Source organism: Juglans regia, chromosome 6, assembly GCF_001411555.2.
Source record: "Juglans regia cultivar Chandler chromosome 6, Walnut 2.0, whole genome shotgun sequence".
Taxonomy (NCBI): Eukaryota; Viridiplantae; Streptophyta; class Magnoliopsida; order Fagales; family Juglandaceae; genus Juglans; species Juglans regia.
The window spans coordinates 7607558-7621855 of NC_049906.1; the positions used below are offsets into that span (position 1 = coordinate 7607558).

Genomic DNA, 14298 nt, shown 5'->3' on the forward strand with positions numbered 1-14298 from the left:
AACTAAGAACACCAGAAGTCCTTCTTCTACCAACATCTCCTCAGCTTAAACACAAACAGCAATCTAATCTAGGTCCTCATTTGAACTCTCCACATCATCTGAAAAATATTATGAAGATAGGGGGTGAGTTATCAACAACTCAGTAAGCAGAGGACATATGCTAGCGTGCAAACATGAGCATTTACAAAGTAGAGCATGCAGAACAAAATATTTTTCAGAGTTATCATGCAGAACAGAACATATTTTCAAAAGTAACAGAGCGATGGTTTTAAGACAAGTAAAACCCATAGTGCTTTGGCATAACATAAACTGAGTATCATCATCAGATCAAAACAGAGCATCAAACAGAGCAGAGACCATGTTTCACCTCCGTGGTAGGGTTGTGCTAACCCCGGTGGCCAAACCAGGCAGAGACAGAGGTGAAATCTTTCCTTTATTCTTCTCGGAGCCCCGAGTGTGCACATAAAAAAGACCACAATAAAATCACTTTGTTTCCAAAGTGGGTGCACTCAGAGACAGAGAAGTTGGTACCAACCCAAACAGAGCAGAGCATAACAGAGCAGAGCAGAGCAAAGCAGAGACAGAGTCAGATAAAAAAACCAGTACACCATGCCAAAGGTTTTCAGATGTTATATCAAAATAATACAGAGTACCAAAACAGAATCAGACAGTTTACACACGCTGAACACAAAAGCCAAAACATCTTTCTAAATAAATGCACAACTTTTCATATTCTCAATATCGCTCTTTTTCCAGATTTCATAAATCACATGACAGAATTTAGCTCATGTCTACACAATGCATGTCAGAATATATTTTTCCTTTTTCACACAGATTTCATGAATAATGCAGATAACTGACCGAGGTTGATCTTTGTTTTCACAAGTTCCCAACACAACACAAATTATGCAAGTTTTCATAAAATCAACCTCAGTATTATTAACTTGTATAAAACCTAGCATAGGAACCCTGCTTACCTGAACAACTTAGCTTTTCATAATTTTCCTCAAAAATTTCGAGTAGAATATAAATCGTCACCTAAAAAATAACAACATAATTTTCGTAAGTTTTCAATCAATCACGGATTTCGATATTTAATCCTAAACTTCTAAAATAACCTATTTTAATATCTCAAAACTTACGACCCTCAAAATCCCAAAATATATCATCACTTCCTAAAAATCACCAATATTCACCATGACCAACGTCAAATTCAAAACACCAGTATTTAAACCCGAAACAGCCAACAAATTTCATAGCATAAACCAATCTCACACAATCAACTCCATCATCCAATCCAACTGACCCCCTTACTCCTCGGACTCAGTCTGGCATAACCAATAAATTCACAGTAAAAATGAATTAGCGTAGAAATACATTTAAATCACAAGAGTTCTTTGGAAAAAATACTTACAATGCCATAATATAATTTTTGAAAGATCACGGAGCTGCTAGAAGTGGCAACGCAGCAACAAAACAGTGACAAATGCACTGTGGCCATGGGTCTCAAAAACCCACTTTTGAACGGGTGCAAACGAAGACTCGAGATTGATAGGGTAGGGCTTAGGGATGTTGGTGAAGCTAGTGGTGGTGGTAGTTGGCCGTGGGTGGCGGGGCAATAGGAATTGAAGTGCACCCACTTTGGAAATATTTTATTCTAATTACCTGGTATTTTCGTTTTCTTTCATTTTAGAGTGTTTCACCGAGTTTAGACTTTCAGGATGGCTGCTCGTCGTAGAGTTCAAACTCTTGAAGATTTGAACGAAGATGACAATGGTGGGGGTTGCACGTTCGAACAATTTAATCGAACGCTGCGGAAGATTGGATACAAGACATTGAAGAAATATTTGGTGTTTTGGAGTGCACCGATCAGCAAAAAGTCAGGTTCGCAGCTTTCAAACTATCCGGAGAAGCAAAGAGTTGGTGGAATTCTGAGAAAGTTATCAGGGAAACTGAGGGGACTGGGTTAATTGTTTGGGCTCAATTCAAGCAGAATTTCTTTGATCGATTTTTCCCTAAGGCTGATAGGGAAGCAAGAGCTCGCGAGTTCACTAACTTGGTGCAAGGGACCATGACTGTGCGCCAGTATGCTGCAAGGTTTGCGGAATTATCACGTTTCGCCGCATACTTGATTCCCGATGAGGAGAAAAAGACTAGGAAGTTTGAGGAAGGTTTGAACTACAGGATTTATGAACGTGTGATGATATTTCAGATTCAGAATTTTTCAGAATTAGTACACAAGGCGATGTTAGTTGAGCAGAATCTCAAGAGGGGTGCTGAATTGCAAGAACAGAGAAAGAGAGCTACTCCACATGGATCCTCTAGTATGGATCAAGGGCCATGGAAGAAGAGAAATGATGGAAGCAGCTTCGGGACAAAAGCAAATGCAAGGTTATCAATCAAATAACCCCTGCAAGTTTTGTAACCACGTACACACTGGGGAGTGTAGAAAGGAAAATGGGTCATGTTTCCGATGTGGAAAGACTAGCCCTTTTATCAGAGAATGCTCATTACTATCAGACGACAAGAATAAGACCAATACACCTCCAGGTCCCCGTCAGACGACACAGGGAAACAATCAACGTAGAATGAGACCAGCTCGAGTGTTTGCATTGACAACTGAAGATGTTGAAGACGATAACAATGCGATCACAGGTACCCCACTATTTCTTCTCCTTGAAAGCTTTTGTTTTAGTTGAGTTGGGATTAATCTTATGATTGCATGAAACTTTCCTAGTTGTGTAGTTTAGAATATTGTGGTTTGGTTGGAAAGGTTTTCAAAGGGATTAGACCCAATATTTTATATCTACGAGGCTCTAGCTTTTGGTGTTTGATGAGTTAGTATCTGTTTTGGAAGTGAGAAGTTTAGGAAAATTTATGGTTGGAAGTAGATTTTCTAAGGATTCGCGAATTCGTGACTTGAGTTACCTAGGATTTAATTTTTGGAGCATTTGATTGTACTATTATTTGGAGATTTAAATATTATTTTGGGAGTTCTCTTTTGGTTATTTGTGAGGCTTAGCTAGTAAAGACTGATTAATTGTGGAGGTTAGTTCTCTTCCGACGTATGTGTTTGAGATTCAATGTTTTAGGACTAGAAGTTGTTAGAGTGAACAGCGGAAGCGTGGTTGTAGTGATATAATAGTTTGAGAGTGTATTTTGTTATTTATTGAGGTTTTATATTAGGTGGAGATTTTGGAATTTATTGGTTGGTCTTTAATTGCATTATGGAGGTTTATATTCTAAGTTTGATAAAGCAGTATGTGCGAACGTGTATGGCTAAGGATATTATAGGAGAATACAATCGATAATATTGGATAGTTAGGATTTGAAATATTAGGTTCGACAATTTTTGGATTATTTATTAAGTGTAGCAATATAATCGATATTTGGGGTAGGCATGAGATGTTTGTAGTGGATAAATATTTAGGTTTGTGGTACTAGCAAATTTCGAGGACGAAATTTTTTTAAGGAAGGGAGAATGTAACACCTGGACCCAAATTGGTATGGTTGGACTTTAGATTTTTTTTATTCATTTATTTATTGGAGCTTGATTTTTTTTTATTCTTTTATTCTCCCCACATGTTTAATTAGTTATTTTTGTTTTTTTGTTTGTTTCTGCTCATTTCCGTCTTTTTTTTTTCTTTACTCCCGTAGTGTTCCTCTCGCCCACTCCATGCACACTCACTGCACGTCCCTCTCTCGGCGCTCTCTAGGGTTTTCTTTTCTTGTTTCTCCACTTATATATTTATATTTGTACGTTTTCGAAGGATGCTTCCGCCGCTGCCCTCCTATGCGAAACCTTCGCCCAGTATATATATTTTTTTTCTTCTCCTCTTGGCAAACAGTGCTCGCCCTCTAGCTCGTTCACCACCCTGCCGTGCCCAACCTTTCATTCACGCACACGGAACGACAACCACATAGTCCACCACTCAAGCCGGGCGCCACCACCCTCTCCGTGTAAACACCATCTCGGTTATACCTCCGAAAAACAGAGCACCAGCCTAGGCAGCGAGTCACCACTCCCCCGGACCTAGTCCACGCAGAACCTCAGCCACGAAGCCACCCCCCAACGCCTCCATTACCAGCCCGAAAATCCCCTGTTTTAACTGTCCAAAACAGAGCAACCTACAGCCTCTGCAATCACCCCCCACCGAGAGCTTCACCGCACTGTAGCTCCACAGAAACTGCCGGCGAGAACTTTCCCCCACCCCTGTCCGCCGCACGCTGCCTCTGTTTCCCCGGTAAGCTCACGCCATTTCTTGCTGGTGTCTCCGTTCTCTTGGTCTCTCCCTCTTTCTCTCACCGTCTCTCTCTCTCTCGGTTTCAGCTCTCTCTCTCTCTTCCAGTGCACCGCCACAGTACCCACCACCACTAGCGCACCCGCCCAGCTCCGTCGCAGCTCCACTTCTCTCGGTAGGTCCTCCGTTACTCTTCAACCGCGCGGCGTTGTCACGTTGCTTGTGTGTTGTGTTGTTGTTCCGTAAACATTCCGTAGTTTAGGAAATGTTTTGTCTAATAATTACATTTTTACCCTTTGTGGGATGTATAAGAAATTGTACTGAGTTTATATAGTATTTTTTTTTAAATTATACTATGTGCAACGTATTATTTTTTTGAAAGTGTATTTTGAACATTTTATTTATGATTAAAGAAAATCACTTAAGTATTTTTTTTTAATATGTTATTAAGTAAAGGTTTATTTTAAGAGTAAAGAATATTAGTGTTTTTAGATAATGGTGGTATTATAGGAATTTTTAGAATTCTAGGTTTTGAGGATTTAAATAGGTTCTTAGGTTCAAATACGAAATACGGGATTGATGGAAAATTTACGGGAATTACTTGATTATTTTATAGGTGACGATTAATTATTGTCCGACGTTTTGAGAAATTTTGAAAAAGCTAAGAAGTTCTGGTAAGCGGGGTTCCTATGCTAGAATTTGCATTAAATAAAATGAACTGAGGTCCTTTTTGGAAAATGTGCATGTTCTACTATGAAAAGAAATTTGAAAACAACCTCAGATATTTGTTCTGCATTACTCATGAGATTCTGTTTAAGAAGAACGTATTTTTCCAAACAGTGTACTAAACAAAAATCTTCGGAACAGAACAAAATCATATCACAACATAATTTATGCACAAATTTCATATTCGCTCTCATTTTCAAAGTTCAGAAACAAAATGTCAGAAATAAGCTTATGTCTACACCAATCATGACATAAAATATTTTATTCTTAAACAAAATCTCATGAGTAATGCAGAACAAATAACTGAGGTAGTTCAAATTTCTTTTCATAGAAAAATATTCACATTTTCCAAAAAATGACCTCAGCTCATGTTATTTTAATGCAAAGTCTAGCATAGGAAGCCCGCTTACCTGGACTTCTTAGCTTTTCAGAATTTTCCTCAAAATGTCGAACAATTAACAATCGTCACCTATCAAATAATCAAGTAATTCCCGTAAATTTCCAATCAACCACTTATTTTGATATTTAATTCTAAATTTCTAAAATAACCTACTTAATTCCTCAAAACCTAAAATTTCATAACCTTAAAATTTATCATCTTTTTCTAAAATCGCCACTGTCCAATTGATAATTTTGACTAAAAACATTTAAAAAATCTAACTCATTTATTAATGAAAACAACTTATAAAGTTCAATACTAGCCTTGTTCTTGGAGGTCCCCATGCAAAAAGGCATTGTTAATGTTTAACTGTCTTAGGGGCCATTGTTCAGTAACCGCAATGGTGAGAATGGTAGTTGGTTTCACTACAAGACTAAATGTTTCAGAGAAATCAATACCTTCCTGTTGATGAAATCCCTTGGCTGCCAGGCTTGCTTTGTAGTGCTCAATTGTGTCATCTAAGTTCTTGGTGCGAAAAACCCACTTGCAACCTACCAGATTATTGATGCTAGTAGACGGTACCAAGGTCCAAGTGTTGGTTTGCATGAGTGCCTGAAATTCATTTGCCATGGTTGTGCACCATTGAAGATGATTTGCGGCTTCTGTGAAATTTCTTGGGTCATCGGGAACTGAAGTGGAGGTGATGGTAAGATAGCTTCGTGGTGGCGGCCAGAGCACTGTTCCGTCGGTGAATTTTTTCGAATGAAGAGAGTTGGTTTTGGAACGAGTTAGAATCGGAGTAGATGAAGTAGAAGACAATGGAGTCAATGAATAAGGTTGCTTCTGTGACAAGGACGGTCAAGAAATTTTGGGAGACTTGGAAGTATTTGATGAGCTGGGAGAGTTGATGAGGCTCTTGACTGGAGAAGAATTTGTTTGTGTGATAGTTGGGCCAGGAGGACAAGGTGGGCTTGGGAAGTTGATGGTCCTAGAAGGTGAACCGAGTAATGAAATGGACGAAGGAGGTATTGGTGCGGGACAAGGAAGAAGGCCCAAAATTGATGTAAGAGACACAGAACTAGGCTGAGAAGAATTATGAGTGGGTTTGGCAAAAGGGAAGCACAGTTCATAAAAAATAACATCACTAGAAAGATAAATACGATTTGAGGGAAAATGAAGACATTTGTAACCTTTATGTGAATCATTGTACCCTAAAAATAAGCATTGAGTGGAGTGGAGATCAAGTTTATAGCGATTGTAGGGCCTCAAGTGAGGCTAACAAGATGTGCTGAAAACTGTGAGGAAGGTGTAATCCGGTGATTTTGAGAAGAGTTTTTCAAAAGGAGATTAATTTTTGGGGAGAGGCGTTGGGAGACGATTTATTAAATAGACTACAGTATGAAAGGAGCCAGCCAAGAATTTTTGAGGTAGTGAGGAATGAGCCATGAGAGCTAAGCCGGTTTCTACAATATGTCGATATTTTCTTTTCACAGCCCCATTTTGTTGATGGGTGTGAGGGCATGAAATGCGGTGGGAAATTCCTTGATTTTTAAGAAATGTGTGAAGTTTATGGTACTCACCACCCCAATCACTTTGAAGAGATATTAGTTTGGAATTAAACTATAACTCAACTTGTTTTTGGAATTGAATAAATACTAAGATAACATCAGACTTTTGTATTAATGGAAACCACCAAGTAAACCTAGTAAAGTCATCTAAAAAAGCAACATAATAATGGAAACCATCACGAGAAAGAACAGGGGCCAGTCCCCATACATCGGAGTAAATAAGCTGGAGAGGTTGGGTGGAGTGCTGATGAGAAGAGCTAAAAGGCAACTGGGAACTTTTTGCTTGACAGTAGGCAGAACAAATTGAAGTAGTATCACAGATGAAGACTGGAAGAGAATTTTGAGAGATGACACATTGAACAATTGAAGGGATGGATGCCCGAGTCTTGAGTGCCACTGAGAGGAAGTAGTGCACTCAACAACTAGAGCTTGAGGTGAAGTGGACATTGTTCGAGAAAAAGTGTAGAGACCATCACGTACAGGTCCACAAAGGAGGGGTTTCCCCATCTTGGAATCCTTCACAATCAAACAAGAACTATGAAATTCAAAGAAAACTAAATTGTCATGGCAAAATTGTCTAACAAAAACTAAGTTCCTAGTTATATTAGGAACATGAAGAAGATGTTTGAGAGAAAAGGAACGGGACAAAGTATTGAACACAAAATCACCAATATTTGCAATCGTTAGTGCACTACCGTCGCCAATACAAATCTGATATGTACCAGTGTAGTGTGCTGAGTTGAGGTTGAGGTGGGTGAGGTGGTTGGTAGCAGCAGTGTCGGGGTACCAAGATTGGTAAGGGGTGGAAGATGAAGTGGTGTAGTTGGCAGAAAAAGATCGAGGAGGGTCACTTTGGACCGCATGATCAAACCGATAGTAGCATTTAATAGCACTATGGCCAACTTTTCCACATAACTGGCAGGTGGGTTTCAAGTGAGGAAGTGATGAAATGTGAGGTGAAGGATTCAGAGTAAAATTTGTGGGGAAAAAGGGAGTAGTGCGACCCCTACCACAGCTCCGATAATTTTGTAATACATTTAATATACTATAGTCTAATAGTATTAATATTAGTCTGTTAGTATAGTTATATATTAGTATTAATTATAGTGATTTAGTATAATTATATTAGTATAAGTATAACTATAGTCTATAGTCTATATTAAACTATTAGTATTAGTTAAATAGTTATAGACTTATATATTACTTATTAGTATAGCTATATAATATATTAGACTAGTCTAATATTATTAATATTAGTCTATTAGTATAGTTATATACTAGTATTAGTTATAGTGATTTAGTATAACTATATTAGTATAAGTATGACTATAGTCTATAGGGGAGTAAACTCAAACTTGAAAACCGAAAAATCGGTCCTGACCGGACCGGTTTTACCCGTTTTGAACTGGTTTGAACCGGTCCGGTCCGGAATCGGTTTCTAAAATGTAAAAACCGGCCGGTTCCGGTTTTGGGATTTTTTTGCCTGGACCGAACCGAACCGGACCGGTTGATTAAAAAAAACTAAAAGATAATATTTTTATATATAAGTTTTATACAAAATATTTTTTATATATTAAATATTAATATATATAATGTATAATTATAAATTTTTATGTGAAATTTTATATATAATATATGAAATAATTTCTTATTATAATTTATAAATTATTACATAAAATGTTAATACTAAATCATTAAAAGTTTATAACTAATACTAATATATAACTTATAACTATACTAATAGTCTAATATTAATACTATTATATAATCTAATATATTAATAAAAGTATAAAACAGTTTTTTTTAAATAAAAAAAAATTTATAAACAAATTTTTAATGACAAATTGTGAAACTTACATTTTAAAAAAACCGGAAAACCGGACCGGAAACCGATAAAACCGGAAGTACCGGTTTAGGAGGGTAACCGGTGCATAATCGGTTTTGAAAAATACAAAACTGGTATATACCGGTTCGGTCCTAGATTTTATCCAAAACATAACCGAACTGGACCGGTTACACCCCTAATAGTCTATATTAAACTATTAGTATTAGTTAAATAGTTATAGACTTTTTTTTTTTTTTTTTTAAAGAGTTAGGGCCACATGTCTAATAGTGACCCCTCTCTAATTTTATTAATATACCCTCATTTATGGTAGAGGAATATCGTGGTTACATCATAAGCATCTGGGGGTTTACATAAAACCAAAACCCAGCATGCAAAAAAGGACCAACCTAACCAAAACAAACCTCAACAACAAAAATAAAAACACTGGACAACTCTCAAAGTAGGCAAACCACACCGATCCAGTCGCAAAATACCTTTAAGCATATGAGGAATATTTCCATGAGTAAACTCTTCAGAGCTTCCACTACTACCCAGTCTTGCAAGCCAATCTGCTGTAGAACTTCCTTCTCGATAAACATGTTGATACCGCACATTCATCCCAACTAGAAGACATTTGATTTCTTCCCAAAAATCCTCCAAATACCAAACATTACATCGACCTTCTTTAAGCCAGTTAACAATCAAAAGCGAGTCAAACTCAAGAACAATATTATTAATACCATATAACTTACAACGTCACAAGCCAAACAACAGCACCATCAACTCAGCGCGATTATTAGAACCAATGCCAAGGTATGCAACAAATGCAAACTGAGTAATGCCCTCATGATTACGTAACACTCCTCCCGCACCAAATTCACCAGGATTGTTCAGACTACTGCCATCCACATTTAATTTAAACCATCCTCGATTTCGCTTATGCCAAGAAATAGCATGCACCTGTTTTGGGCAAGCTTGAATAATCGGCAACTGTAGCTCTTTCAGAATATTCATATCCTGTTTATTCCATCGGTCAGAAACTCTCAATCTACTACCAACCCAACCAATCCAGTATTTAATAGACCTACATAAATTATCAAAATGCTCCTGACGGCCTTCCATACGAGTAGAGCACCTCCATAACCACAAACTCCAAACTAGAATTGCCGGAACCAAACCAACCAAATTGCCAACCTGAGAGGATTTTTTTGTTCTTCGAAACCAAGCTTCCACCATCTGAATCCAAGATCTATTAGACACGTACGAAATACTCAGAAAATTAGAGCAAGTCTTCCACAGTTTTGAAGCAATGCTCCCCCCATATAAAAAATGATTTAAATCCTCAAAAGCCCCTTCTTCACAACACTCACATTTGGAAACTACAGGAATACCAAGGCGCCTTATATATTAGTATAGATATATAATATATTAGACTAGTCTAATAGTATTAATATTAGCCTACTAGTATAGTTATATATTAGTATTAGTTATAGTGATATAGTATAACTATATTAATATAAGTATGACTATAGTCTATATTAAATTATTAGTATTAGTTAAATAATTATAGACTTATATATTAGTATAGCTAAATAATATATTAGACTATATGATAGTATTAATATTAGACTATTGGTATAATTATAAGTTATATATTAGTATTAGTTATAAACTATATATTTAATATTAGTATTAGTTATAAACTTTTAGTATTAATTATAAGTATAACTATAGTCTATATTAGACTATTAGTATTAGTTATAAACCTATATATTAGTATTAACATTTTATGTCATAATTTATAAATTATAATATGAAATTATTTCATATATGAATATATATAATTATATATATTATATATAAAAATTTCACATAAAAATTTATAATTATACATAAGAGATAAAACTTATAAATATATATTTATATATATAATTAATATATATATAATATTTGGTATATATAAACGATGAAAATATAAAGTTTGCTTCCAAAATCCTTAGCACTTTTTGCGCTTTGATCGAAACATAAATTTATCTTTTTAACCAAATTTCTCCAACCACTGATCTGCTTTTCGTTTCTCTTCATTTTTCTCCAAGCTAGCCCACAAAAATTCAATATTAATTCATTCCCTCAGTTTTATATATATCCACATGCAACCACATCCTATTCATTCCACACAACATTTCATTCCCTCCGATACCATGGATTTGCCAGTTTTGTTCATTCTATTATCTTTGTCATTTTCTCTCTCACTCTCATCTTCAAGCCTGGATACCATTCATGAAGGCACATCCCTCTCAGTTGAGAAATCAGAAGACATTCTGATATCACCTGATGGAGTATTCTCTGCTGGCTTTTATTCCGTAGGTGATAATGCCTATTGCTATGCCATATGGTTCAATAAGCCATCCCGCGACAAGATTCAGACTATAATCTGGATGGCAAACCGTGATCAGCCCGTTAATGGAAGGAGCTCTAAGCTCTCTCTCCTCAAAACTGGTAATCTTATCTTATCTGACGCTGGAAAGTTCACAGTTTGGGAAACAAACACTCAGTCACTCTCCTCAGTACACTTATCTCTTAACAACACTGGTAATCTTGTCCTACAAAACACGGAAGGTGTTACTTTATGGGAAAGCTTTGATTTCCCAACGGACACCCTTCTTCCCCAACAACTACTCACTAGAAACATAAGGCTCGTCTCCTCCAGAAGCCAGACCAACTATTCCTCTGGTTTTTACAAGCTCTTTTTTGATAACGACAACCTCCTCCGCCTTCTTTATGATGGTCTGGAGGTTTCCAGCGTATACTGGCCAGACCCGTGGCTCGTGAGCTGGGATGCTGGAAGGTCCACATACAACAGCAGTCGGATTGCAGTGCTTGATACGTTCGGGAACTTCAGTTCTTCTGATGATTTTACTTTCATGGCTGCCGACTATGGGCCGAACCTTCACAGAAGATTGAGAATTGATTATGATGGTAATGTTCGATTGTACAGTTGGGACAAGGAGGCGCAGACGTGGTTTGTGTCTTGGCAAGCCATACAGAAACCTTGCAAGATTTATGGTATTTGCGGGGCAAATAGCCTTTGCAGCTATATTGTTGGTTTTGATAGGAAATGTTCATGCCTCCCAGGATATAAGATGAAAAATCTAACCGACTGGTCCGACGGGTGCGAACCCGAGTTTCATCTTTCTTGCAATGGAAATGAGTCTGGCTTCCTGTTGTTACCCCGTGTTGAATTCTTTGGTTATGATTATGGGTTCTTCCCCAATTACGCATTTGATGAATGTAAGAATTTATGTTTGCAACTGTGCAACTGCATAGCGTTCCAATTCACCTTCTATCGAGACAATGGTACGTCAAATTGCTACCCGAAGACGCTATTGCTTAATGGATATCGTTCCCCAGATTTCCAAGGCGATCTCTATTTAAGACTGCCTAAAAGCAATCTCTTCTCCTACGAAAACTCTGTACAAAATTTCGAACTGGTTTGCTCAAGTATAGTAGACAGAAAGTATAAGAGAAGCCAGGGTAATGGGATAGTAAGATTCATGTTCTGGTTTGCATGTGGAGTGGGAGGACTTGAAATCATCTGTATCTTTTTGGTGTGGTGTCTCTTGAGTAGAACCCATCAAGCTTCTAGTGTAGACAAACAGGGCTATCTTGTTGCTGTCACTGGGTTCAGAAGATTTACCTATGCGGAGCTCAAGAAGGCAACAAAAGATTTTAATGAGGAGATTGGAAGAGGAGCAGGAGGAATTGTGTACAAAGGGGCATTGCCTGACAATCGAGTTGTAGCAATCAAGCGTCTTAATGAATCTAACCAAGGAGAAGGTGAATTTCTAGCTGAAGTAAGCATCATTGGGAGGATTAACCACATCAACTTAATTGAGATGTGGGGTTACTGCGCAGAGGGAAAGCGTAGGCTTTTGGTGTACGAGTACATGGAACATGGTACTTTATCGCAAAACCTCTCATCCCATGCACTTGATTGGAAGAGAAGGTTTGACATTGCCGCAGGCACAGCTAAAGGCCTAGCTTATCTGCATGAAGAGTGCTTGGAGTGGGTTTTACATTGTGATGTAAAGCCACAGAACATACTCCTTGACTCTAACTATCAACCAAAGGTGGCAGATTTTGGGTTGTCTAAGTTACAAAATAGAAACCTCGAGAAGGCAAGCTTCTCAAGAATAAGAGGAACCCGAGGGTACATGGCTCCAGAGTGGGTTTTCAATCTTCCTATCACCTCCAAAGTGGATGTTTATAGCTATGGAATTGTTGTATTGGAGATGGTGATGGGAAAGGGACCAACAAAGGGTGTCCATGCTATAGATAGTGGAGGGGAGACAGAACCCAAAAGGTTGGTTGCTTGGGTGAGGGAACAAAGGAATGAAGCGGCTGCAATGGCTTCCTGGCTTGAGGAGATCGTTGACCCAATACTGGAAAGCAGATACGAAAAGGGTAAGATGGAAACTCTGATAACAGTTGCTTTGCAATGTGTAGAGGAAGAGAAAGACGCAAGGCCCAGCATGAGCCAAGTAGCTGACATGCTTTTATGCCAAGAAAATGATAGTCACAGTGATGATCATGGTATTAATGTCTAATTGGGAATGGTATCCATTTTCAACCGTAACTAATAGTTGTTTTCATCGTAAATAATTGATCATGAATTAGCGTTTTTCTTGTAGTAATTAAGTTGTGTACTTGTAAGCGTGGTTGTGAGTACCTCATCCAACAAATTAAGGGTCAAACTGAGTCAATTGATCCTAATGGTTGTGCATGATGTGTGTAAATTTCTTTTATTCTCTTCTTTTCTGTGAAATTGCCATGCCTTTCGTAAGTGTCAAACTTTGCATTATGAAGTGAACTAGGCTTTTGTATCTTTCTTTTCATTTTTATGTCTTTATACTGTTAATTGATTTGGCCGCCTCTTGATTGTACTAGTGAGTTCAATCAGTTTAGTAATATGGCAGCTTGGACCATTAGGACTTTGCTAATGCATGCTTAACCAGCCGCGTACGTTAACTTCCAAGGATCACAAGCAAGGGATACCTCTGCAAATCCGAGGAACACTTTTTTTTCCCTAATATAAAATATAACTCCGCATAAAGACTTGCATAATATTGTATGTACGTTGCATCAAATCATGTATTGACTTTCTAGGTTAGACCTTATTAGAAATTTTGGATCATTACTTTCTATAATGCGACAAAACAATATTTGCAATGCTAGTTGATATAGTCTCTTGCTCATCACACACTGCACAAAAGGACAAGGAACAAGAAAACCCACCACCCTCCAAAGTTCCTTCCAAGTCACCACTTCTTATCGTCCAGGGTCGTGAATGCTAATGAGGTATATATATATATATTTGAAACACTTATCTTAAAATATATAAGTATATATAAGAAAGTTGTCATTGTGATGCGAATAATCTATCATTGACCATTCTGCCATAAACAATTTGTTTTCCATAGTCGATGATGAACTTGGCCGCCTATATATAATAAACGACCAAGCATTGCCTGATTGGTGCAACCAAAGCGACACCCTGGT

General features: G+C 37.4%; 1 protein-coding gene across 1 annotated transcript; it reads left to right on the forward strand.

Moving 5' to 3' along the window:
- The first annotated feature begins 10940 nt into the window (after positions 1–10940).
- LOC108998391 (putative receptor protein kinase ZmPK1) lies at positions 10941–13346 on the forward strand. The gene is made up of 3 exons (XM_035690639.1): positions 10941–11805; positions 12091–13059; positions 13093–13346. The coding sequence occupies exons 1-3, from the start codon at positions 10941–10943 to the stop codon at positions 13344–13346; spliced, it is 2088 nt and encodes a 695-aa protein (XP_035546532.1).
- The last annotated feature ends 952 nt before the right edge of the window (positions 13347–14298 follow it).